This window comes from Saccostrea cucullata, unplaced genomic scaffold (assembly GCF_032062105.1).
Source record: "Saccostrea cucullata isolate Sc308-1 unplaced genomic scaffold, CSIRO_AGI_Scuc_v1 ctg588, whole genome shotgun sequence".
Classification (NCBI taxonomy): Eukaryota; Metazoa; Mollusca; class Bivalvia; order Ostreida; family Ostreidae; genus Saccostrea; species Saccostrea cuccullata.
Genome location: NW_026929611.1, coordinates 117,626 through 131,535, shown reverse-complemented (window position 1 = coordinate 131,535; position 13,910 = coordinate 117,626). Strand labels below are relative to the sequence as shown.

General features: G+C 31.4%; 1 protein-coding gene across 1 annotated transcript in view; it reads right to left on the bottom strand.

Moving 5' to 3' along the window:
• Window positions 1-1,436: 1,436 nt before the first annotated feature.
• LOC134281424 (transcription factor SOX-5-like) overlaps window positions 1,437-13,910 on the bottom strand; it is a 49,084-nt gene continuing 36,610 nt past the window's right edge. Inside the window, exons 10-19 of the mRNA XM_062763889.1 lie at window positions 9,495-9,575; window positions 9,147-9,329; window positions 8,044-8,154; window positions 7,599-7,718; window positions 7,170-7,330; window positions 6,264-6,406; window positions 4,201-4,286; window positions 3,942-4,010; window positions 3,480-3,626; window positions 1,437-3,251 (exon numbers count right to left, since the gene is read on the bottom strand). Coding sequence (XP_062619873.1) covers window positions 3,210-3,251; window positions 3,480-3,626; window positions 3,942-4,010; window positions 4,201-4,286; window positions 6,264-6,406; window positions 7,170-7,330; window positions 7,599-7,718; window positions 8,044-8,154; window positions 9,147-9,329; window positions 9,495-9,575 — 1,143 coding nt within the window. The 3' untranslated portion in view covers window positions 1,437-3,209. The remainder of the gene's footprint in view (window positions 3,252-3,479; window positions 3,627-3,941; window positions 4,011-4,200; window positions 4,287-6,263; window positions 6,407-7,169; window positions 7,331-7,598; window positions 7,719-8,043; window positions 8,155-9,146; window positions 9,330-9,494; window positions 9,576-13,910) is intronic.

Sequence of the window (13,910 nt, the reverse complement as noted above, 5' to 3'; positions counted from 1 at the left end):
AACTGCAAATGTATAATCCACTGTATAAAATGTTTTGTTTTCCCTCAAAAATCGAAACAATTATCATGATATTATAACCAATTCATAATTATTGTGCATACATATTACTTCATCCATATTATTGCCTGAAAAATTTTGTTATAAAATTTACTAAAACCCTCAACCACACCCTTTTCCCCTCAAAAAAACATTTGAAACCCATAAATAATAAATATGCTATTCAGATCAACTAGAACTGTCCATGACATTGGGTTTTTCAGAAGTAAGTTTTTGCAAAAAAAAGATATGTATCAAACACGAATTATAAAATTTTTCTACCAATGACCTTGAACTTCCCCAAATGACCTTGGGTTAATGTCATGACACACATTTGGATCATGGGCAATCTTTGTGTGAAATGAAAACCTACCATAAGAAAGATATGGACCGGACAGGAATTTTGAAATTTTTCTTCCAGTGACCTTGAACTTCTCCAAATGACCTTGGGTCAAGGTCATGACACACCCTTGGGTCATGGGCAATCTTTATGTGAAATGAAAACCTACCAAGTTTATCCATAAGAAAGATATAAACCGGACACGAATTATGAAATTTTTCTTCCAGTGACCTTGAACTTCCCCAAATGACCTAGGGTCAAGGTCATGACACACCCTTGTGTCATGAGTAATCTTTGTGTGAAATGAGAACCTACCAATTTTATCCATAAGAAAGATATGGACCGGACACGAATTATGAAATTTTTCTTCCAGTGACCTTGAACTTCCCCAAATGACCTTGGGTCAAGGTCATGACACACCCTTGGTCATGGGCAATCTTTGTGTGAAATGAGAACCTACCAAGTTTATCCATAAGAAAGATATGGACCGGACACGAATTATGAAATTTTTCTTCCAGTGACCTTGAACTTCCCCAAATGACCTAGGGTAAAGGTCATGACACACCCTTAGGTTATGAGCAATCTTAGTGTGGAGTAGTAGATTCTAATGTCCCTCTGTAAGAAAGATATGGACCGGACACAGTTGCACAGACAGACGGACAGACAGACAGACAGACAGACAGACAGACAGACGGACAAGGTGATTCCTATATACCCCCCCAAACTTTGTTTGCGGGGGGTATAATTATCAATCATACCTACAATATTTTTGTATGCCAACAAGTGTGGAAAATCTTAATTCCTACTGCAGTGGCAATTTCGGGTAGGAAGTAGAAATAAATTTGAAAGTTTTTTTAAAAAGTATTGGTATTAAAGTAGTATGTCATATTGAGAATGATTGTACAGTGCCTATTAAGAAGAATTTATCATGAAAATTAAAATTCTTACAAGTATAACTCAGAAAGCTGAGCAAAGCTAGTACCAATACTACAAAAACAACATGGAAAGAGAGGAAAAGCTGAGCAAAAACTAGTACCAATATTTCAAAAACAAAACAGAAAAAAGAGGAACAGTATAAGATTTAAAAATTAACTACATATCAACAACAGCTGCATCGTAACACAAGTCAATGTTTCTATATATATTACCTACTATATACTAATGAGATTCAAGCAAATTAAAGCACCAAACAAAACTTTGATTTTAAGAATCCATGGCAACAAAAACTAACTGCCTCACTACGCAAACATTTAAAAATATATATAGCGCATATGTGAAAATTGTTAATTCCAGTAAAAAATGTATTAGGCTATTTCAAAAAGAAAAAAAATCTGCTAATAGAAAAAATGAGTATTTAAACTTTCTATTTGATTAAAATCTTTTTGCATCATTAAATGTTATAAGTTAAACTTGGATTTCACATTGAGGTAATGTAATAGCTGACTGAATTAAAACCAATAATCTGCCTTTTCATCAACAAAACTAGTACTGTCTATATATTTTTAAAATATCTAAATGAAGTATTTAGGAAATGATCTATATTTATAACCTATTGTTTTCTTTTAATTTTATGATAATTCATTTTTTTAAGCAGTAGAATAAAACTTTTGGGGAAGAAATGGCCAATTTAACCTCTATTTAAGAAAAATAAACGTAAAGATTTGATTAAAGTTTATCCCTTCAAATGAATTATGTAAAAAAAATTACTACTGGTAATATTGTCTAAATATACATATTTTTTGAAAGACAAAAAAAAAGTCCCATGTACCTTTAAGTATTTTTTAAAAATTCAAACCCTTAAAATCACTGCATAATTTTTAAACGAATTAAAAAAAAAATGGATATCAGGCTTCAGTTGCGAGATTCTGTTTAAAAAGTACAGGGAAAAATATACTAAGTGAAGATCATTAATTCAAAATCAATTAATAAGATTTCTTTTCCTTAATATCCTGAAATTTCTACCCTTCCATCGAATATTTTGTTCATTAAACAAATTTAGATCACCTGAAACAAAAACTGGTGATAAAAACTTGTAAAAAATTGAATTCTTAACAAAAACATATACATGTATATCAAAAAAGATTTATCCAGATTTTGTATAAAAAGGAGAAAAAATAGATTATGATAATAATTAAAGACACTTTAGAAAAATTATCTTTCCATAATTCCAAATACAAATTACACAATTAAATAAATAAAATTTGTACAAATTTTAATTTTCATTATTGAGATATGTTTTCAAAAATTCTCCGCATTTCCACAAAAAAAAAAGAAAGAAATAAAATCATCAGAAATTGCAATTATCCCTCCATACAGAACAACAATTACAAAATCACACACAAAGATTAAGTACTTCACAATATAGCACTGGGTGTTTTATGTTCATTAATAAACATATGTTTTGTTCTCTATTATTTGTAAAAATATATAGCTAATAGTGCACACCATGTTAAAAAAAAAACAAGATATTGTTAGCATACTTTAACAACAAAAAAATAAAAAATATCACAGATAACACTTGATCATATTGTCATCCTTAACTAAACTGTAAACATCAAATATTGCTACAATTAAGTACATGTGTAATTATTTTTGAGACAATTTACCAGCAACAAAAATCTCACTCCAAAAAATCATTAAACAAATAAAAAAAATTCCAAATAATTTAACATGAGTTCCAGGATATAGAATTATTTCATTAATAAAAGTGTTCCTGAGATAAAAAGCCATTTGTAAGCGGTGATAAGTATCCGTCAAGAGAAATACCGTCTGTGACTAATCTCTCCTTATTGTCTAAGAAATCTTTTCGATATATCAGATACACTGTAGTCCTTTACTCAACCGAGACTGACCATTCATGCTTCACCCTTCCATACTGAAATTAGAAAAAGAAAGATTTTTTTTTCCATTTTAGATAGAAACGATGGTCTACAAAACGGCACTGATCTCATCTTGTAATTTTCCTTCCTCCGTCAAACTAAATAATTGTTTTGTCATTATTCAATATATTTTTATGTGTTTGGTGTATTTGGAAAAGGCAATGTACTGCCAAAATTAGTTTTTAGATAAAAAGTGGATCACTTCCAACAAATTAACACAATACCTGAATATCTAGCAGAGTTTTGTACATTCTCATCGTTAGGGGGGCACCTTGAGACATGGTGGGGATGTTTAACCACTGGGATCTGTACAAAACCTTCTCCACAGGACACACAACACAGGCAGTCCCTGCCCCAAAGAACTCCTTCACCTGTCAATCAAAACAAAGAATTAGTATCATGATAATTGACACAGGCAGTCCCCCCCCCCCAAAAAAAAACTCTTTCATCAAGAGAAAAGTAACACATCAATGTACATAATGATTAAAATTCTGAAACAAATACAATAAATATTAAAAATATTATAAAATAATATACTTTTACCATAAAAATTGCAGAGTTTATCACTTTTTGCATTTTATATCCAAATTTTTAAGATACATCAGCATGAATAATAATGTGTTATCATAAACTGGTCATCTATTCACAAATGACAGATGCTGTGAATAAGTAAAAACCTCTCTCACCCTGTTTTCTTTCAATCCTTTGACTAAATCTTGCATAGTATACTCTCGTTCAGAAACCTTAAACTCTCCCTGAAAAAAAAATTAAGATACATGAACAAATGTATGCCCCACATAAAAATCTTAACCAATTGGTTTTCTTAAAAAATATGTTCAAATATACTGATATAATACCAGTGTTTTAAGTACAAAAATATACAACTCTATTAAAGCATGTATTAAAGAACTGATTGTATGTTTTAATGAGTTTGATTTTGATTACCCAGGATCTTGCCAGCTCCAGTAGACTTTTCCTGGTAATCCCTGGTAACACCAGACCATTTAACGGACAGGTCACCAGCTCATCCTCTGTCAAAACAAAAGTTTGTCAGCATTAGTTACTTTATTAAGTATAGGTAAAATCTTCACATTCTAACAAGGATAAATTAATGAATCTTGTCTAAATGTTTCCAGTTTCGCAAAATTCTGTGGCTCAAATGTTTGCAAAAAAAAAAATTTAATAATAATCATCATGCCATGATGATGCCACAACTATACAACTATGAAACTGGAATAGTTACTAGTAATGAGAGAAAGATTCACATGCTACTTATGTGGAATCTACTCAAGATAATTTCAAATATGAAATTTTTTCATCATATTCTAAAATCGCATTCCAGACTACCTCTGATTTTGGGTACATGTATGCAATAATGAATGAAACAAGAGATGTTTGTAAAACACTTATGCCCCCCTCTCCCCAAATTGGAATTTTTACAAGTCCAAAGGGCATAACTCTGTCAAAAATGGCACGATCATACACAAAACAGAACTTGACCAAAATATTTATCTGATACATTTGTATACCAAATTTCATTTCAGTATGTGCAACCTCTGCAAAGAAAATGAAAGGAAACTGCAAATAATTTGAAATTTTTACAAAGTCAAAGGGGCATAACTCTGTCAAAAATGGTGCAATCGTACCCAAACCAGAACTTGACCTAGATATCTAAGATAAATCTGTATGCTTAATTTCATTTCAGTATGCGCAACGGTTGCAAAGAAAATGAACAGAAACTGCAAATAACAGGAATTTTTCTAAGTCTAAGGAACATAACCCTGTAAAAATGATGCGATTGTACCCAAAATGAACTTGACCTAGATATTAATCTGATATATCTGTATATCAAATTTCATTTCAGTATGTGCAACGGTTGCAAAGAAAATGACTGGAAACTAAGTGGACCGACAGACCAACATACCGACAGACAGCAGCAAAGCAATATGCCCTCCCTCCTTCAAAGGAGGGCATAATTAGTTTTCATTATATTATACAATAATAATTTAGTTTTAATCATACACTAAAACATCAATTTATTTTAATTACACTACACCAATTGAAAGATCTTTATCTGAACTATAGCCATCAAGAACTCTTAATTAACACAAGCAACTATGAGGCCATTTCTTTTTACCCAACTCCCAAGAGATAAATTAAGATGATCATATCTAGAGATGCTCTGGCTTTAGACTACCAATTAGCTCCAAACAATAAACTCATTAATTTCTCTGATTTGACCTGCAAATTTCTGCTATCAAAATTCTTCTTGACCAGTGCTTGATAATTATGCCCATGGGACAAACTGAATTCCTCTCAAAACATTATATTTGTTACAGATTGCTGTAAAGTATATGATTATGAAAAAATAAGTTTTTACTTAATTTAACATTTTTTGAATAAGGATACAACTATATTTTTACATTTTTTAGGATTATGAAATTTAAAATTTAAAAGACTTAGTTTTTTTTTTTAATTTACTTAAATGGACCAACAGACAGCAGCAAAGCAATATATGCCCTCCCTTCTTTGAAGGGGGGGCATAAAAAGGCTGGTAAATACATGTAAATGTTTTGACAAGCAATAAATTACAATTAAGAGAATTAGAGAAGAGAGATCTTTCCTTCTGTTATCGAATTCTCAGGAGATAAAGATAACACATGATCAGAGATGCCTAACTTCCCACACTAAGCTCATTAATTATCTTTAACTGGATACATGTCCACTCATATCTCCTTAAGGACAAATGTTTAGATTATAATTGGATTTTTTCTAAGTCCAAAGGGCATAACTCTGTAAAAAATGGCACGATCGTACCCAAAACAGAACTTGGCCTAGGTATTCATCTGATAAATCTGTATACCAAATTTCATTTCAGTATGTGCAACGGTTGTGAAGAAAATGAACGGAAACTAAGTGGACCGACAGACCGACGGACAGCAGCAAAGCAATATGCCCTCCCTTCTTCGAAGGGAGGCATAAAAAAGATTGACAGATGAAGACCACACCTCCATTTTCATTGGTCCAATACATAAATAGGTTCATGGCCCCCACTTCTGTGATCTGCTCCTCCTGCCCAAACAACCATAATACCTGCTGACAACCCTTAGAGGCAGCCTCTTGTTGAATGCTCATGGTGGGGGCATAATTACTAAAAATAACAGCATAAAAATAACATCATAATCAGATTCAGAAGTTGTTAGTGACATTTTATCATAGTATTTGGTTTTTGAATGAACTTCTTCAACTTTTTCTTACATGAAAATTAATATTCTGTACTTGCTAATGGTACCTATGAAAACAGTGGATTCTTCTTCTAAACATTGTTTATACACTGCTAATCAGTAAACAGATGGTTTCTTAATGTTATATACTTATTATAAATGTAGGTATCTCTAATAGTGTAGATGTACTTTTTTTTCCGTGTGGTATTATCTTACACTATGTTTGTAGTCACAAATTTTCCACATCAAAATGATTGTGAATTAAAGACAAACAATGACAATCCAAAATCTCAGATATTTTTTGCTACCCACCGAATGAACAAAACTTGTGATTTTACAGAATTAAGGTCCTATAGAAAAAATAAATGAAATGAACAGAAATAGCTGAAGAATAATTTAAAATAATGATCAGTTAATGAAAAATATGTTATTCATTGAAATGCAACTTGATTAATAGTCAATAAGTTAAAAATCAGAGAATACTGTATACAGGGTTATTTTTGCTCTTTTCCACTTGCTGACAATTCTGCCCCGTTTTAAATTTGCCCAGTTACAGTTCTGTTTAAGAAATTATACTGTGTTCTTTGAATTCGCCCCATTTTAAATTTGCCTACTTGTGTCAATGGTGAAAATAAACCTGGGGTGAAAATTTCACTGTATACAGTAATTCTGTCTGTACAGTGTACCCACCATCCCAGTTTGAAGCTGCCGCTGCCCCCTGGCCATGCCCTGACATACTTGGGATCAGCTAGCAGGGACACAGGTTTGAGTCCTGTGGGATAGTAACATCCCACTGGTCCAATCAAAACAAACAGCAGAGCTTCATGTGAGGTGTCCACACGCAACACACCCTGTTTTAACAGAAGATTTATTAAAAAACATGCTTAAGTTTAAAAATCTTAAAATTCATCAAAAGAAAATTGAAAAATTTAAAAATATTTCTTAAAAATCAGTCTACCATAGCAAAAGTGAGATGAGACAAATTTTCCCGAGAGGGAACAAGATAGTTGTAAAATTACAACACTATACATTATTTAAAAAAATATATAGATAAACATAAAAAACCAAGAAATGGTTTAATGCCTTTTTTCTTTTGCTCCATTACTGGTGAGAATTTACCTCTGTTCCTATCAGTGTGGGTCTGATATAGAGGGAGGCCTTATCTGAGTGAGGCACCCAGTCTTTATCAATACTGATCAACTTCTTAATACATGTTATGAGTTCATCACCATCAAAAGTCTGAAAGACAAACAGTCTTATTTGAAACATTTTTTGAACATTTTTTTTAAACATGGTTTTTTTAATTTTTTTAATGAAAACATCAGCAATATAGTATTTATCTTTAAGAATTTTTATTTTTCTTCTTATAAAAATTACTTATAGTTTTCAGAATTTATATTTTTCTTCTTAGAAAAATTACTTTTAAAAAAATTAAAAGAAAACTATTGTTTTCCTTTATTCTATTGATAAGTAACTTTCACATTTAAGTCTACACATATCAAAACTGATCAAAGTCTCACACTGCACCTCTACTAAGGAACATCAGCTGTGTTTTAATTCTTACCGGCAGTGATGCTCTTTGGGCTGAGCTAAGCATCCTGGCCATGTTCTCAGTAGGTCTGAAGAGATTCACTTTTCCCTCGGCAGTCCTGTAGGCCTTCATTCCTTCAAACAACTGAATATACAAACATCGAGATTTCCATGAAAAATTAACCAATCATAAGACTTCAATAGGGTTAAAATATTTTACATCTCTCTCTAACCCCCCCCCCCCCCTCTTATTCTGAAACAAACTGTAAATGTGAAAATATTTCAAGAGTAGTTTTGCATCTTTTTGCTTTATATCAAACTAGGGGTGAAACAATACACCTCCTTCACGGTTTGATGCGTATCGTAAAATTTGGTCTCGGTTCAGTTTGTTTCGATACATACATTTTGATAGAAGGAAAACAATTCGAACGTTGTTTTATGCTTCCTTTTACTTAATCTAGTCAAATAATTTATGTGCAAAATTGGTAGAAGGAATCAATTTAATTGATTTGGCTGTTATAAATTATTTTACAAACTATCAGTCCAAAAAAATTTATGTTTTTTGAACTAATTATACAGAGGAGCATGTTTATACCTTATGCCGAACCCGATTAAATGAAGATCCCGACCAAAAAACGAACTGAACTGAGAATGGAGATTTTGTACTGCGTACCAAACCAAGAAAAAATACTGCCGTGAATCGATACTGCGGTGAACCGTTTCACTCCTATACCAAACTTCCTGTTTGCCAATGGAGTTATTTTGGGCAAAAATACACATTAGTGAAAATCTTAATTTATCATATATACATGTAATATGATTTTTAACTTACCATACACAAAATCAATTTCCAAGCAAAATGTTCTCTGAATAATTCAATTCATAAAATGTTTTGATGGATAGAACACTGCACATGGAGCTTGATTTTGCACATTCTCTTAAAGGGAAAAATTCACAAAACTTACCCTTTCACAAACATTTCCACATTAACAGAACATTAATTGGCTTGAACATTGATAATTTTTGCTCCATTATCTTTCAACAGCTGAATTTCTTTGTCCTACTTACGCTATACAAAATTACATTTCAATGATCAAGATTGAAGATACATGACAAAGTTAGGATGTCATGTTTTACCTCTGTTGCGTAATGGAAGCACTTGGCCCCGGGGTGGAGGGAGAGGTTGTGGAGGGGGGATATCAGAGGCTTCCCCCATCCTTTATCAGCTGACCAGGGGACTTCCAGCATGTGGTCACTAAAGTTGTGACCAAAGGGCAAGGTGTCAGGGTCACTGGGTTTCGGCTTAGGGGAAGTGGTCAACTGTACTTGCAGATCCGAAGCCTAACAAAAAAAAAAAAGAATTGTAAAATCTATTGAACAAAGTATTTGTTAGTCTGAAAAAAAATGATACAGCTTAGACTATTTCATCCCTCAAACACACACTAATGCAGACAAAGAACTATCTTGAAGAAAAAGATTTAGTACCTTAAAAGTGCTTGAAGAGGCATATCTGTATTGGCACAGGATGTGAGATCGTTTTAGAGGTTGGATATTCTTCAAAAAGTTCTGTAAAAAAAAAAAGACATAATCAATGACACATCATGAGCATTATATACATGCAATTTTCAAGTCTACTCTTTTATCCAAAAGATCTTACACTCTGTAAGCACTTGATGTAATGTAAACAAACATGTTGAAAAATATATGCAATTATGCATGCACTTGCAAACACAGATTTGATAATAATCAATGAAAAAATATGTACTTGAGAAAACAATTTTGGCTCTATGTGACATAACAGTGTTGACATGCATGAATATTTTAAATAGCTTAAATCAATAAGGGAGAAAACTAATTCAAAGCAGGTCAAAATTTTACATCCTCCTAAAGGCTCTAAATTCTAACGGCCAGATACAGAAAACAACTAATTTTGGAAAAAAAATCATGTCCAAACACAAACCAAGGGATCAAATTCTTATTCTGTATCAAGCAATCTATATTCAAAGTTCTACACATTTACTACAATGAATATGACACTTGTATTTTGTAATAGCTTAATAAAGATGTTCCTATTTTATCTATTTCATATGTAATTTCACACAGTTCTTATAAGGGAAAATGCATTAAAATTCTTAATATATACCGTAATTGGATTCCCATGAATGAAAATGTGTTGTATAAGTATCCATTAACATTAAAATAAATTCATTTTATTTACATAAATTAAATGATTTGAAATTATTATCATCTGAATGAAGGTAAAATATATACAGCTGATATAGGCTTTAACTCATAAAATTCCTCTTTTAATGGATATATATAGACCTATCTAATTTAAGCAAATTTTTCAGATTAATTAAAAGGAAAATCTACATGTACAAGCAGTTCTTGTATAGAAATTTAGAATTGCTTTCACAATTATTTTTTTTGCAAGCAACTCATTAAAACCAAGCATGTTTGTCAAAAGGTAAACAATTTTCATTCTTTCTTGATGTCACGACTTTCTTTGCAAACAGAAATAATATAATTAATATCCATTCTTTATTTACTTATCTAAGATTATTAAGAAGTGAAATCTCACAGGTGCTACTGAATAATTTCAAAGGTTTTATTTTCATATGATAGATCATTTCATTTAAGCAAATTTCATGCATCTTTCAATCTTTTTATTTTTTCTTAAGTACTAATTATCATGATTATTCACTGAAATGGAACCACAACGTTCACTTTATCTGTTTAACAAACCTAGATGATCATAAATTAGAGTCAAATAATTTAATAAAATGCAAATGTATTGAATATACAATAAATATTTATAAATTTGCATCATGAATTAATGATGAAAAAATAGTAACATAAGAGATGGAGTAATTTTTAGTTTTACAATCTTCCTGTAAGATAATATTGAAGGAACAAAATGAGTAAACAACACACCTTTAACAATAAACCAATCAGATTGTGCTTAGATGGCACACCTCCAAAAACGAGGTCAAGTAGATCACTGTACTGTTTTGATCAACTCATATTTATGTTACATCTTTTGGGGGGATCTTTTCTATGTCAAATCTAAAGTATTAAATTATACATGATTTTATTAAATCTATTGTATGAAGTGGGGTGCCTAAATTTAGAACAAAAATTTGGTTCTAGGAAAAAATAAGGATCTTTTATGATCTTCTAATGCGTAAATAATTCCTTGTTTACAAACATCCTCTATTTGTACAGGAAATATACATGCCTAGAAGTGTAAAGTTGAATGAATCACTGTTCAGAAAGATGTAAAAATCAATTGTCCACAAGCAAAATAATTCATTCTGTTATCAATATTGTGCAAAATCAAGTAAATGTCTGTAAATAAACAGTAAATGTCTGAGTAAGCATTACATATAAGCTGCTGCCATGCCTATGACTTATGCAGACACTGTGATTTTGAGCATGTATAAATTCAATATATCTGAAACTTTTTCAGTGAACTGAAATGCAATTTTAAACAAGCAATATTTCAATACTGAATTTTCATTTCTTCATTAGTATGGAACAGGATGTTTTACGTAACTTTTCCACATAATCACACTAACGAAATCAAAATGTAAGAATAAAAAAATAAAACACACATTGTTTTTATCATGTTTCAAAACATCACGTTGAATTAAAAAAAATACTTAATGTATAGTTAAAAAAATGAAAATAATAAATCGCTAAATATCGACCTTGAACATATAGCAAAACGTGTTTTCAAAGGCAAACAACAAAGTCGGAGATCGCAGTTCGATGTTTCAGAGTTATCTTCCTTCATATTTTCTTTTCTTGCCAAAAATATATATTCATACTGTAAATCTTAACATTATCTAATAAATATAATTCAATATATTAAAAAAAACCCCTAAATGAAAGTAAAATTCTCTCTCGAAATACACTGTTTACAATCTTACCATGCAGCTCACCGCCATCTTTCTTTAATATGATCTTCTGTAATAGGAGGTAATAAAAATATCACAAGAGCGCGCGAAATTTAAAATCTTCAAGTGTGTTTTAAAGGGAGATAACTCTCATTTACAGAGAGAGAGAGAGAGAGAGAGAGAGAGAGAGAGAGAGAGCTATAAATTCCCTTCATTTCCCATAAATATATCCCTCTCAAAAAAAAAAAATCCCAGGAATTGAAGTCAGTGGGGGCATAAATTTTTAATTATATTTTAGGCGAGACATGTGGCCCCCATGATTACAGGGCGAAGCCCTGGTGGGGGCCCTGGTTTTAGCCCCTGTAATTTCCTGGATTCTAGAGATTTTGTAGGGTAAAAATGAGGTCTACCAAATAGATATTTTTAAATTTTCTCAACAAAACTATAATTTACGCTAACTTTGACAATTTGGGGGGGGGGGGTGCATATTTACTTTTAAATCTGCCACTGCCTCTGTCATTTTTATGAAATATCATTTGTACAACCTTATTAATTCAAATACCTGGTACATGTAGTTGTGGTCTGTGAGTTAAAATGTCTACGAGACAAGAAAAATTAATGGAAATTAAGCAAATTTTCAAATACTTGTAGCCACAAAAAGAGTCTACTAGATAGAACAGAGAGAGATGAATTTGAAAAGGTGGAGTTATTCATCTAGCTCTCTCTACACTGGATGTTGTATAGTTAGACTTCATTGCATGCATATTCAATTTTATAAATCAACTCTGAAAATGTCAATTACAGTGTATAAAACTTTACTCCTGATTGTCATGCTAATACTAAACAATACTAAATGTATAGGCGTAACATCAGAACATGAATTTCAAACTCATTCTTTTGCCATCAGGCATTTGATATAAATATAATAGGAGTGCAAGGATATCAATTGTCTGTCATTTCAAATTAGAGTTATCTTTCTTTGGCTTGTAGTCAGGAAAATGATCAACTATCAGAGGATCAGAATATTTGAAAAGAATTTTTTAAAATCTGGAAAAATCAATTTTCACTAAGATATGTAACTGTTCAATAGTAATTCAAAGTATATAATGCTCTTTTTTTGTTCTTTCTTTTCTGGAATCAGAAGAGCTATATTGCTTTCATCAGATCCCTAAAAAGTTATAAAACAGTTTTTCAGTGATATAATTATTTTTTTTTTTTGGGCACTCTGAAAAAATTTTAATCCTTACTGCAACTTCTGATTTTGTAAAATGGTTTTTATTTCATATTTGGTGTAAGGTTCAACTTTTGCAAAGCACAAATTTTACACAAGCAATGAATATAAGCATTTCTGATCTCTCTATTCCTTTAATTTTTGTTTGTAAGTGCCATAAAAAATGATTGTACATTATTTTACAAAGTTCAAGCTTGCAAAACAAACAGCAAATGTCCGTGATCATTGATCGGCTGACTGTGTTGCTTTGATATCTGCAACATTATTTTATCTACAACTTCTTCTGAGCAACACTAACATAAATTGAACCAGTAGTAGCCTACCGTATTTAAAGTTCCATGACCCTCTTAAAAGAGCAATAACTCTTTCTGGGATAGTAACTATGATTTCTTCAAGAAACTCTAAATAAAAGCTATTTGTCAATTTTTGCCTTTTAATGTCTGCTCAAATTGAATGCATGTAATGATTAATCAGATTTTTTATGGATAATCATTGATAAGCAAAATCTAATATGATGATGAACCTAATCAAAGCTCATCAAAAGCAGCTACTTCTCTGCTGCAACATTAATAGCTGTGCATCCTTGTCCATTTCTGTGGAAGCATCCAAATCCTGAGGACCAATTTTGTAAGAACTTTGATTGACTTCACAAAGGGATATAATTATTTTCAAAGTGAACTCAAGGGTTTCATATTGTCTCCTCTTGTATGTAACAGCCAAGATTCCAACTTTCATCCTCTCTGCCTAGAACTTTTCACCACTTGCCAATGA